This window comes from Phaenicophaeus curvirostris, chromosome 22 (genome assembly GCF_032191515.1).
Source record: "Phaenicophaeus curvirostris isolate KB17595 chromosome 22, BPBGC_Pcur_1.0, whole genome shotgun sequence".
NCBI lineage: Eukaryota > Metazoa > Chordata > Aves > Cuculiformes > Cuculidae > Phaenicophaeus > Phaenicophaeus curvirostris.
The window spans coordinates 1,593,592-1,607,288 of NC_091413.1; the positions used below are offsets into that span (position 1 = coordinate 1,593,592).

Genomic DNA, 13,697 nt, shown 5'->3' on the forward strand with positions numbered 1-13,697 from the left:
GCAAAAAGACAATGTCTGGAAGCAGTGCAGTCCAGCAGCTGAATGCTACAGAGACTCAGAAAGTACTGAAATTACTGGCCTGCTGTGCAGCCCAGCAAATAGTCCTCTTCCTTTAGGACAGCATCCTATCTGGCTGTGCCCACCTCTCCCATCTATCGATGGTGTGAGCTGCTCAAGACTGTCTCCACAATGCGATAGTCTCGGGAGTGCTCGCGTGTAACACCAGAACCCCCCAAAAGCATTACACACACCTCACACCTCCTCACACCGCCGAGACAGCTGCAGGGAGGTATGGAAAGCAGCAGTTACCACAAAGCAAACGTGACTGCCTTGGCGGGTGATGCACTGACCTCAGGGGTTTCACATCCAACCTCTGCCTACGTTGTACTTGCCCGCAATTTCACACAGGGGAGGGAGAATCTGCTTTTTCACCTCGATTATCATATGAATTGTAGAGAAGATCACCAGAGGATCACCATGAGTGAGGCATTTATGAAATGAAAACCAGTGCTGCTTGGAACCTCGACTCCCTCCGCTGCCACCCAATCCTTATTGTTTTCCTTACCATTCTAGATAGCGCCCTGCCTGCTGGGAAGAGCTGAAGAAGCGATTTTCCTCTTCCCTGATGGAGTCCAGGTGAATGAAGAACAAAACTGCTCAGCGAGCTTCTGCTGCTCAACAGTACAGGCACCACAGAATAAATTCTGTTCACAGGAATAAACAGACACATAATTAATTGCCTTCTGTAGCATAACAAACCAAGCTGTAAAGGTAGTTACTATTAATTTGGAAGTAGGAGGGCAAAATTCACAAGCTAAATCTAGATTCTTTTCTAAAAATCTGAACCAAGATAAATGCTTTAAAGCCCTATGCGATGCTGCATCTGTGAGATGCATTGATTTACCAAGTATTGCTTAATAAATTAAACTAAAAAATAATCTGATTGAAACTTGGTCCTTGAAAAGGCACAAATAGGCCTTTTAAACATTAACTTTCTAAAGCTGTCAAGTTGCATGTACTTTCTTGCTTTAAAGATAACAAAGCAGTAACTCCCTGCAGCTTTTCAGCCCCAAACCGAAGTATTACAGAGTGACTTTTCGTCTAAGGAATGTTAATGAAATTTGCTTTGCGTTAGGACATAATGTGAGACTAATCTTGGCAGATCCCACATTCTGCTGCCGATTTACCTTTTTCCTTCCGAGGCTGCAGCGAGATGGCAGGGTTACTGCAGGGCACGTTCCAAACCTCCGCTGCACAAACCTCAAGGGCCTCTCATCCAAATTACAAAGACAAACACTGAAGATCTGAGCCAGGACGGAAAACTGAGAGAATATTTTTAGCTAAGACATACTGAAGACCATTTGAAAAGATTTAGATGGAGAATTTAACCCCTCCTATCCCCTACCTCCTTGTCACGATGATATTAGCCACAGTTAGCCTTATATTTTGTATCTCAGAACTTAAATGCCTGCAGCCAAGCGATACTAAAATTTAAAAACCAGAAACTCCTTTCTAGCCCTGCAATCCACAAGTCTCACTTGAAGAGCTGCAACAGAACAGGTCAGGTCTTTGGATTAAGTCTGACTGCCAGTTACATTAGTTCCCCTAGAATTTTCATCGAGCCATCAGTGGCTGCTGAACAAACACATCGCTCTGAAACAATCACAGAAGCACAGAATCGTTTGGATTGGAAAAGACCTTTAAGATCATCAAGTCCAACTGTAAACTTCACACTGTCAAGTCTGAAAAAGGGCAAAATTAAATGTTATCCCCTATGGAATTTTTAAAACAAAGCAGACTGAATTAACCATGTTTGTATAGCACAAATTTCTAGACAGCACAGAGAAAGTGTTGTGTTACAGCTAAAGAGCCACCAGCTGGAAGGTTAAATATGTTTATTTTAGTAGTGTAAGGTAGTTTTACAAACAATTGTTTTAGATTTTGCAATATACACAAAAGAATCATTACCAACAGAAGCAAAATATCCTCTCAATAATAGGGACTCTATGCAGCCTGAAATAAAATTAAACCTCTGTTTCTCTTTAAAATGCATCTGGGTAAACATTCCTCTCCATCACTGATAAAATGTACATCTACAATAAACAATGTAAGAACTGGGGAGGGAGGGCACCCCTAGAAATTAAAAGTAAAAAAAATGGGGATGAAAAATTATTATTATTCATTTTAGGCTGGTATTTAATTCTAAATACATCCATCTAAAAAAAATTAAATATCTTTTTTTTTATTCTTTAAACATATCATTGAAAATTTTGCATGGCAGTGCAATACAGAAATAGGAAAATTCATCCAAAAAGTGCTATGTACAGCAGCATTGTTAGAATAACACAGAGAAGGGATGGTGCTGTTCTCCAGAAAAGACTCGCATGCTTTGTAGCCATTTCTGAATTAAAGTCAGGAGACATTTCCTGCCTGTGTTCAGTAATTCCCTTCTCTCTCGTGTCTCGTTCCCACAGGTGATGTTTGCAGACAAGGAACAGTCACAGTTCAGTTCGTGTGCATGTGTACAGGTATGTGCAGACAGGTATTTGCACACACACAGATGTGTATACATATATAATTTATATATAAACAATATTAGTTTAAAAAAGCATTGCTTTGGAACATAGTAAGAGCTCTTCTTCCAGGAGTGAGACAATATGGATTTTCACTGAAATAAACAGAAAGCCCTCAGAGGCCTCCAACCCTTCCAAAAAAAAAAAAAAGCAGAACAGGGACTGTAATTTTAAACTCAGCTTCGTTTCATGGAGCCACGATCTGTAAAATCTAAATTTACCTTAGCTGTCATTAACATCACATGGATGTTCACCTGTTATAAGCAGCAGTTACTCAAATTAGTAAAGAATGTGAGATTTGCAAACGCAAAGAAGTGGTCATGCACAAAGGAGGCCAAATCTGAGGCTGGGAAAAGTGTAATTGAAAAAAAGGAGGCCAGGTCATTAGGACTGTAAAAGCCTAAGTCTCCAACTTCCCTTGATTTTTCTTTTTCCACAAACTGCTGATAAATTTAACACTCAATTATTCTTCTGGAGTCATGATATTAAGAACCCTCATGACCCAGAGGCGCCCAGGAAGCACTGAGCCGTAAGAGGATATTTTGTGCCTCTCGGGTCACTCTGTTTTGTTCCGAGAGGAATGTAAACATCGCCTCATCAGTGCTGCCCAGAATTACAGTTTCAGCATAAAGAAGACTTCTGTGTCAGGGTTATAATCAGTTTGTTTCTTCGGCTGGGATGTAAACACAGCGGGAGAAGCCATATCCATGCAGACGGCCTTGGCCACGCTGCAGGCTCCCTCGGGATTTCCTCTCTCCTCGATGGGGCTCCCACCGAGCTGGCTGAGGCTTTGCAGCCGCTGTCTCTCCTGAGCCTGCTTGGCCCGGTTGGCGATGTAGCGCACCCTGCTCTGACTGCGAGACGAAGACCTGCGCAGGAGTCCCAGGCTCTCCCCTTCTTCTTCAGACTCGGTCGGATCAAGACTGATAGGGGACGTGATATCATTTTCCTGCTGAAAGGCCGTCAGCTTCTTCAGCTGCTCAGTCAGTTCATCCTGGCATTTGACCGAGGATCTCAGGCTCGAAGAGCGGCGCTGCTCCCGCATGGATCGAGTGACGAAACTCCTGCTGATGCTACGGTATTTGCTTTCAAAAGTGCACACGATATCATCAGAGGTAAGGTCTCCAAGACTCTTGGATTTTTCCTGGTTATTCCCAACCATATCCTGTGCTTTGGATTTGTTAGAAGACTGTCTGAGACTTTCCATGTACAGCCTGCTCCAGGTGTGCCTTCTAGGAATGGAGGAGAATGCATCTTGAGGGCTCCTGGCAAGAGGACGGGGGCACAACTCATCTGCTGGTAGCTGGCCAGACCTCAGGTTAGGATTGGATTTGCTCTTGCTCACCATTGGCATCTCGTTACTGGATGTCGTAGCAGATCGCGGGCGCATACCCTTCCTGATGGCAAGGGGCTCAAAACCTTCACGGTGGATGCCAAGATCGGGAAGGCTTTTGCGAGCTAGATTGGGCAAAGAGAGATCGATCACAGTGTCATTGGAGGACATGCTGGAGGAGGAAGACATGCTGTCACGATGATTGCTGCAATCTAGCTTGCTCCAGATCCGGTCGTTGACAGTGGCATCAAAGTATACTTCTGCTGCTGGAGACAGGCTACTTGGAGTTTTTATTAAGGCTGAGGAATCTGACACCTTCAGTCCTTCGTTCTTTGACCGTCTTACTAACACGTAAGAGCTCATCTGAGAAACAGGAGCAGGTACAGCCTGTGCAGGCTGGACTTTCTGGAAAGTATCCAGAGGCAAAGTTGTCTGTGTGCTGTTAATTACATCGCTGTCCTGTGGTAGAACAGCTACTGAAGCAAATTTTTGGCCTTTGGATTCAATGGTGCTTTTTGTGCCTGTTAACACCTGACCTGGTTGGTCATTTTGCTTCTGGCAGTTTCCAAGAGGTTGGCCGGCGCTCCTACCTGCCGCCAGTGCCAGCCGGGCTCCTTGAGGATGCGCTGCCAATCCACACCCATCTTCAGCTTTACTGAACGTCTGTGTCCAACCATTTTCTTCCTTGAGACATCCTGCCACGCTTGTCCTCTCATCTGCTTGGACTACGACACTTGCGTCAGCTGCTTTTGTGACCCCCTGCACTTGGGCTTGTGCAGCTAGATCTGTTCTTTGTTCTCTAGTGAGCAGAAGTCCCTGAGCCTGGCTGGATGTGCTGCTTGCTTCTGAGCGGGGTTCAGTGGAATGGTCAGACACAGACCCTTCTTCAGAATCACTGTAAGGTGCAACGGGTAGAGGGAAGAAAAGGCTGGCATGATGGTTTTCATTGGCAACAACAGGCTCTTCAGTGATTGTTTCCAGGCTGCACAAAGAGGTGACTGACCTCTGCATTGACAGATGGCAGACATCTACTGGGGAGACATGAAAAGAGAGGAGAAAGAAAGAAGCAAGAAAAAAGAGAGACATGAGATTAGTGAGCTATTACAAACTTGTTGAGATGAAGATTTATTCTTTGTATGTATCATTTTTTAAGGCAGTAGCTGCATATATTAATAACGGTTTATAAAATGACATATGATTTCAAATGGCTGGCGAAAGGCAGGAAAAATTCCTTTTCATTCAGTTTTAGCTGCCCAAAAGCCCTGTTACTTCCAGAAAACCTCAGTCCACATAAGGTAGCACTACATTACTCTTCAGATTATCTTATCCAAACAACTGTACTTGTGAATTTCTTTGTGTCCTTGTATCCCCTCTCATAAATTAACTTTTCTTCCTCCGGCACCCAGCACCACTTGAATTGCTTTTTTCCTCCCTTCCAGCACTCGGAGGTGTCAGTGTATGAGATGATAAGCAGACCACGTGTAATAACCAGGACACCACTGCCCAGCCAGCACATGGGGTGCCCACCATCAGTTGCTCAGAAGAGCAGCAGCACAGGACTTGGGGAGCAGATTACAACTACAACAATCTGCGTGCACACCATGGAATGTAGTCAAGGTGTCTTTTAAAAAACAAAACAATTTAAAACAGACTTTGTTTTCCTCACAAAGTATTTAATTTCTTGTACAAAACCCAACACAGACACACGTTGATGAACCCCAAGCTGACCGTACAGCCCTGCAGAACCACTACAGCCACCAGGTACCCGAGGAAAACGCTCCGTTGGCCCGCAGTGTTTGTAACCTCCACCCTACGAGCCACAGCAATCATGCCAAAGAGAATTCTTCCCATGTCTCCAAACCACAATGCAAACATGCGTCCAAGAACTAGCAAAGCATCACTGAGGCAGCCGATGACTTCGGGAACATGGGAGCACTTAATTAGAGGGTAGAAAACAAACAAACCAACCCCATGATTATAGGCAACAAGGTGCTTGAATTGGCAACACTCAGGAGACAGTTACCTTTGACTGGCTTGTCCTTTCAGTTCTTAACTAGAGAGAGAGTGTGCATGTAGCATAATAGGATAGAACAGAGGAAAAATCCAGTTAATGTAGGGAAGGCAGGTGCAGAGAACAGGATAAATTAGTGCTGAGGAAGGGAAGGGAAACAGACAAATATTCACACATTTGTGTAGGATCCTAAGAATTTCTGACCAACCAGAGCACTCAGTAGATGGAATCCATAAACAGACACGTATCAAGTCCATTATTTTGTCATGGATTAATAAAAAGCCATTGTTGCTCTTGTTCAAGGAAGGCACTCCACTGCACTGGGGAAAGGAAGCTTGCCTCCGTTTTGCCTAAGCCCTTTCCTGATGCTATAGAGAAAAACACCTACACTACCAAAACATGCCAAGGAAATACAGGCCCTTTCCCTTCAGCCCCAGTGCTCCCACCCCAGCGCAGTGACAAGGAGCGTAACAGAGGAGACAGCTCTTCAGTGGCCTTTATCACGCTAGCTAGGAGCGTTAAAGGGGGAGATGACACTTGTACCCATAGTCAAACCCCACCACTGCCAGCCCAGCAGCCTGTTCCGTGTCTGGAGGAGTCCAGAGCTGATCAGACCAAGGAGCTCTCCTCCTCCCCGTGCAGGCTGGGCCGTCAGCGGAGATGAAGGCACGTTTACAAGGCGAGATACTGGAAGCTGTAACGCTGCTGCCACAAAGGGGACAAGCGGAGACTATAGCTTCCTGTCTCATCCTCGTGGCACTTCCCACCAACAGAATGTTAATTATGAAATGCAGCCGTGTTAGGCCAACGCTGCTGGTTTCCTTGGATTCTTGGCCCAAGGCACTAAAGTAGCAGGCAGATGGGGAAATCCTGCTGTTTGTGCAAACACAGTGTTTGTCACTGGATCAGCAGCATCCCATCCAAGTGACTATCTCACCATTTCAAAGGTTTGCTGATTCCATGCTTGAGAAGTCAGATGGATTTAATCAAATTTCAAGCATATCACAATATTTATTTAGTGGCTCGAGGGGCTGGCGGGGGAGCTGGCACTGATAATGGGAACTGGTTTCGTATGTCACACTACTCAGAGCTTTTGAAAAGCCTAATGCTGATAATTTAGGCACAGAAAGAATTCTGCTACTTTGGATTAATTTCAAGCTATGGGAACTGGCAAAATCCTTCCTTCCCCCTTCCATTGTCCTGGTATTTTTCCTAAAATCTCAAAGCAGATATTAGGAAAAAGATGTAAAAAAGAAAAAAAATAATTAAAAAAGAGAAATAAAGAGAAACTATAGACACTCAACTAAATTAAATCGATCAAATACAATATTTTGGATTTCTGTATGACGCTTTCAAAGAAGCCCAGCATAGGTGGGCAGTCAGAATCTATGGTTAAAGAAAGGAATTACATCTCAAGAAGCACCAAAGTCACTTAGCTGTTCCTGAAAATGTAACCATCAATGTCCAAATTCCATAGACAATTAAGGGAGAAGGAGAGGGATTTGAAGAGATGATTTTGTAGTTGATAGACAAAAGCTGTATTTCTTTACTTCCTCTTCACAATTCCATGAAGCAGAGAAAATCATGTCGAAATCTCTTCCCTTCCCTCTCTGCCAAATCAGGAGGAAAAAAGCCAGTTTCCATAGAGAAATATATACCTTGATTGCCTCTGTGCCTATTTTCCATCTTTACAAACAAACTCATGTGAGCCCAGTGCCCGCAGGCATATTCCTGCCTTGAAACAACTATAAAATGCTGCAGCTTTAGCAGCCTCCCTTTAAATGGATGTATTTTCCCTTGCAATTGGGAAATGCTAATGCTTCACCTTGCTTGGCTGATGTCAGGTAACATCAAATCACGCACCTTGCTCCTTTGTCTTATGCAACCGTGCCCACAGGTCACAGTCAAATCATATCCATAACATTAAGCACGGCTATAAATGTTTGCATTCTGGGGATTGAAACATTTAGGATCAGAATGGTCTGCTACATTCATAAAACATGATCTCCTGAATAACCCAGACCAGAGAATGCCATCCAGTGATCCCTGATGGTGGTAATTTTGCGAGTTCTTTGAGCAAGGAGCTGCTTTCATTGTTAGCAGAGCCCACTTACGGATTATTTCTGATGTGGTTATCCTTCAGTGAACAAGAACACTGATAATGGAAACACTGTTTGTTACTATGGGTTCCCCATATTCAATCTCTACTTAATGCTCTGGCTTGGAACTTAAAATTTACTTAGTATCATACCACATTGACTAAAAAACCCCAAGGAAACAAAACCCCCTCAACAAACAAGCCAGACACTCATGGACTACTGACGGTTTCACTACTGCAGATGGTTTGCTAGGCATGGAAGGACTAATCTAAACCAGACATTGCTAAGAAAGAAAAGAAAAATATTTAAATGGACATCTTTTCCATCATTGCCAAAAATAAAGAAAAAGACCTCTTGGTAGCAAAAGAACATACAGGAGCTTCTAAGTCAAGACGCTATGCAGAAGCTGAGACAATGATGTGATCTAAGGTGGAAGGGTGAAGAAAATCTGGTCTTACCAGTAAAGAATATAGGGGATTTACTTCGAATTTCCTCCAATTTTTGAACGAACAAGGCGTTCATTTCCCTCTGTAGGGTGCCCACTTGCCTTCGAGAAGTTTCAGGCCAGCGCTTGGGGAATTCTGGGCTTCCAAGGCTTTCTAGACTGCTGGAGTTGGAGGATATAGAGCCATTGCTGGCTTCAACCAAGTTGACAGTGCTTCCATACTTGCCACCTGATTGGCACTGCCACCGCTGCCGGGTATGAGCCTTTATTCCGTGACATTTAGATTCAACATTTTTCTTCCCTGAGGTCACAAAAGACTGGCTGCTCCTTGTTAGATCATCTGCAGTTCCAGGGCTGCTGCAAGCCTGCAAATCTGACTGCTGCCTGGGTTGACCTTCAACAACCCAGGTTGTGAGCTCTAACCTCTCTTCTCCAGTGATACTGCTATACTGCTCATGGTGAAGGATATCTTTAGCGATAGGCCTGGAAGGATGGTCACTCCACTTGCAGTCTAGGTCTGGGCTTTCTTTGGAACCAATCATGCATTTCATGCAGTTGGTGGCCACTCCGATCCTACCAGAGCTGTTGATGGCGCAGCGTGCAAAGACGCTTTGCTTCTCGCTCTGGTGCTCCTGAAGCCGGACCCTGTTAGACCTCTGTACGGGTTCACTGAAAGCAGCACCCCCTCGAGCACAGCTTTGGCTTTTGGCCTTACGAGAGCTATGTGCCTTACCTTTCAACACCTTCCCGTGTGCCTCCCCGCTGGCACCATCTCGGGGAGCTGGTGACAGAGGAGCGCTTTCTGGCTCTTGCTCAAAGCGAGGATGCGAGGCAGCTTCCACTTCGCGGTCTTCACCTGCCCCTTCGGAGCTGTTGTCTTTTGTGTCAAAAGCAATTTCAGGGAAGCCCTTCTTGTTCTTCTTCTGGCTCTTAGTGGGTGCGCTGGCTGTTCGTCTCAGGATGTGGCTGCTAAAGGAATGTTTGCGGTGAAGCTGACCAGCAGCATGACTGTCCAGAGAGGCCTGCTTTGGATTTCTGAGAAACAGGCCTTTTAGCCCTGCAGCTTGCTTGGCCTGGAAAATTGGGAAAAAAAATAAAAGCCCTTAATAGGAAATGTGAGTCTCTTCCTACAGCACATGAGTCCCTGTACACATGATCACATATGCACGCACAGTCTCCTGCCATACTCCTGTCATCAGCAGGAGAACTGTTTAGTTCCCCGTGTCTCCATCCCACCAGTTAGAAGCCAGCTGAATTATCCGCTTTGTGCAGGACATTATACTTGGGCAGAACTGGACACCAGATGCTGTCAAATCTAATTTTTCCTGTCTCCTCCTGCAGACAGCAACTAGCACTCTTATTATAGACAAGAAATTTGTGACATGCAACAGTATTAAATTGATGGTGACATCTTAAGCTAAGTAACATTCTTTATTTGAAACAGATAATGAATAAACTGGATGTTCAAATAAAGATTTATATTCTTTAGGAGATCTCCAATTGAGTTGAGCACTGTCATAAACAGCAGTTGAGCAATACGCACAACAAGTCATCATCAAATATTTCACTTGCTACCTATGTACCTACAATTTGATCATTTCCTACCACACAACACTTATCCAAAGACACTCATGTGTTTTCATCACTGAAGGAGCACACTATAAACAAGTGAAATTAGTCAGGGTGATAACACAGTACCACATACACTTCTGTAATTATTTAAGCATTAAATATATATATTCACCATCATAAACTGATTTACATTTCAGTAAAACAGAGTTCCAGCATTCCTGTAAACATTCTGGGTGTACTTGCCAACTTTTAAAGCCTCAGGCTGGTGCCCAATAAAGCGCCTGTTGGGCTTGCCCTGTTCACAGGGCCTCACACACCAGCCACTTAGAGCAGAGAAAGAGGCATTTCCCAATCTCCTTCTTCTCTGCTGCCTTTATCTCCCAGTGAGATCAGACTCTTTAGCAGCTGTAGCATAAAGAATGAATAGAAATAGAGAATGATTGCAATGCATTGCATGAACCCTGTGATAACATTTGATCAGCATCCATGCTTGTTGGCACTTGCTGTCAGTTCAATTTTTACGCTGTGGTGTCATGTGAGGTCACATTTCTGCAGTGCCACACGACGGCACTTGAATATCAAATTTAAGTCACAATGGTCCAGCTCTCACCGCCAAAATACTTGGGTGCACGCTCATGCATTTCAAATCTTGCTCTGCAGGACTCAATGGACAGATATTAGCAGCACCGTACAGTAAGCCTGGGTTAAAAGCTGCTGGCTTTCCTGGGTCCAGCTCAATCTGGCACATCAGATCGAGGTTTATTTGTCTGACACAGCCCAGTACAAACATTCAGAATATTATTTTCATAATTGACCAAAGCTTAGTTACCACATGCTAACATCCAGTGGGAGGAGGACATGGTTAAAGAGACACAAAATGGCCTTTAGAAGTATCTATAGGATAAGACAAAGAAGGTAGGAACTGATTTTCCCATAGAAGGCAGAGAAAATGTAACTTAAACTTTAATAAACCTCCAGCGAGAGCCAAATTATTGAACAGCCACTGGATCTCAGTGGATTCGCTTTCACTATAAAGCTTCAAAACAAGATTACATGTTTGTTAAATAGCGAAAGGGCAAAGGCTTTCTGCTCCGCTTGAGACAAGTTGGCAAGTACGTGAATTTACTGCCATAAAAATCAGACAACGTAGACATTTGCAAAATCCAGAAAAAACTGTCATACATACATATACACAGATAATATCCAACAAAAAGCAAAGCAAAGCACAGATGGGATGGGTGACAGGCAGTGCAGGGCCCCAGGAATCGTTCTAGCTTATCCAGTGCATCTTTGCAAGCAGCTGCTACTGCTGGAATCAATGGAGCGATCGAGAACCCAAAGACAGACTGAGGTAACTCATTATAAAAAAAAGTTTTAAAAAAGAAGTGGGGGGGGGGGGGGGGGCGGGAAAGAGAGCCTGTTTGATGGAGATCCAGAACATGGGCTTTCAGCTTGTGGTCCAGCTTTTACAGGGCTGTTTCATTCTTTTAAGCAGACTTTAAACAAGAGGCTTGCCCATAATTTAGCAAATATTCCCTGTTAATGTGCTTTTCTGTGTGAAAGAAGAGGTCTGAATTGCAGCACAGGAGCAAAAACACAGCAGAAGGCAGAGCCTCAGAGAAGAGAGAGGGAGGGCACAGAAGGACTTTTGTCCTGGATCTGCTTCATACATGGGGAGCTCTCTGACAGATCAATGGCCCAGCAGAACTGACCAAGTCAAACGTCGCAATTCACATTACACGAGTTGATGAGCTTCAAAATGCTAATGAGGAAACACTAATGTTAATGAAGCAACTGGTTAGAGGCATGCAGGTGTGTGGTGGTGGTCACTACACCTCCCCGAGCCAGGAGGGGGTACCTTCAAGGCGTCTAAAAATGCTCTGCTTCTAAAAGTAGACTTTTTTTGACACAGAGAAGCCCACTGAAATCACAAACAGACAGAGCAAAGGCAAAATAACAGTGAGGGAGGAATTTGGAGATAGGCACATCGAGAAAACCATGAGAAATTCTGCAATACATGAATAGACTAAAGAAGAGACAGACAGAAAAAAGCATTTCCAGGACACAGCACAATCTAGAAAGAGATTCCAGTTAAACACAAATTAAGAGGAAAAAAATTGAAGCCTCTGCTTTAGTAATATCAAGCTACTGAGAGCATGCAATATGTACATTTAGAAAAAAAGCCCCCAAAGGTTAATGCTTGCATTAGACTATCTGGATTATCAGAGCACATATAAAACCAGGCTGATAACTATGGTGATTTTTCTGCCCATAATTAAGAGAGTGGAAATACAGAAATCTATTTCTTACAGTATTTTAACTCTATTAACTGAAAAATCAAAGCGGAAAGAGGCTAGCAGCATAAAGGTTCTTTTCTAAGAACAGTTTTAATTCCTCTTATATGAAGAGCACCACAAGAAAAAGTGCTTGGAATTCCCAGCCTATTCAATGCCGCCTCTTGCTGTCACAATGCTGATATTACAGCTTGTTACCACAAGAAGCTCACCCTGTCATTGCTAGTGGATATAAACTGCTTCAGACACTCTCAGGGTGCTGTAAGATACTGAGCTAACCTAATTTCATTGAAATGAAGGGCACAGAAGTAACCAAACGCAGCACACTGTGAGGAAAGAAGCTGTCTCCTTTCCAGCCGGCCTAGGAAATGTTTGAAATCAGGGTTTTACTTTGGAGTAAAAAGCTTGGAGTTATTCATGTGAATTTATTTATAGCAGCCAGAAAGTTGTGTTTTTCCTGCATGTGAAGCAAACACACTCTTAATAACAGATAAGCAGTGAAATTAAGTCCAACAGCTACTACAAGGATCACCCTTCCTGTGCATCTAAGTGTTATTATGGAAAAAATCCAAAGCTTAAGGGTTATTACCCTTAAGAATTTAATTAAATTAAAAATGTGAAAGCCTCAGGCAGACAGAGCCTCTACAGAGCAAGCTCTGAAGACAACAAGTACTCATGGTTCAAGTGTAGAACCTTTTGTTCAGTGAAGTGCACTTACTGTACTGGACACAATCATACTTACTAGTATAAATGTGTGCATGCTGCAGTGAAATAACCTTCCCCTCTGGCTCCCTCAGAAAAAAACCCTGCAAGAATCTCTTATAACTTTCCCTATGATTTTCCATTATCTCCACAGTCTCAGGAGGATCACAGGCTACCGTGACAATCACAGAGATGAAGTTTACTCTGTTTGAACAACGTTAGCTTGGACCTTCAGCCACTCGCCTTGCCAAGTGTGACACACAATCTGTGAGTTCATTTTCAGCCACGAGCTGTGCTGCATCGCCCCGCCGGCACTCACCTTACCGCAGATGTCATTGATCGCTACATGAACGAAGATGGATGCCTCTTCGATACCCTCCAGGTACACGTGTCGGTAACCTGAAACAGAGTGCACAAAGCTGGCGAGGAGCTGGAACAGGTGATGGAAAGAGCATCTCGAGACTTTTCTTTCATAAACAACAGAAGAAACAAAACACTTTTTTCCTCAGCTCCTCCCTACAATAAGCATCTAGGTTTGTGCGTTGTCCAGCCACACTCAGTTATCTGAGTCACAGCACTTAGAAACTTAACTGCCATTTCTTCTTGACTGATTGATTTTATAAAAAAGCCATGTCCTGTGTTGTCCTATATCCACTATTGCTGCTGTC

The 13,697-nt window shown here is 43.8% G+C and overlaps 1 protein-coding gene across 1 annotated transcript in view; it reads right to left on the bottom strand.

The window, feature by feature from the left end:
- Positions 1-2,658: 2,658 nt before the first annotated feature.
- PLCH2 (phospholipase C eta 2) overlaps positions 2,659-13,697 on the bottom strand; it is a 32,905-nt gene continuing 21,866 nt past the window's right edge. Inside the window, exons 20-22 of the mRNA XM_069874583.1 lie at positions 13,349-13,428; positions 8,475-9,534; positions 2,659-4,934 (exon numbers count right to left, since the gene is read on the bottom strand). Of these exons, the coding sequence (XP_069730684.1) occupies positions 3,187-4,934; positions 8,475-9,534; positions 13,349-13,428 (2,888 nt within the window). The 3' untranslated portion in view covers positions 2,659-3,186. The remainder of the gene's footprint in view (positions 4,935-8,474; positions 9,535-13,348; positions 13,429-13,697) is intronic.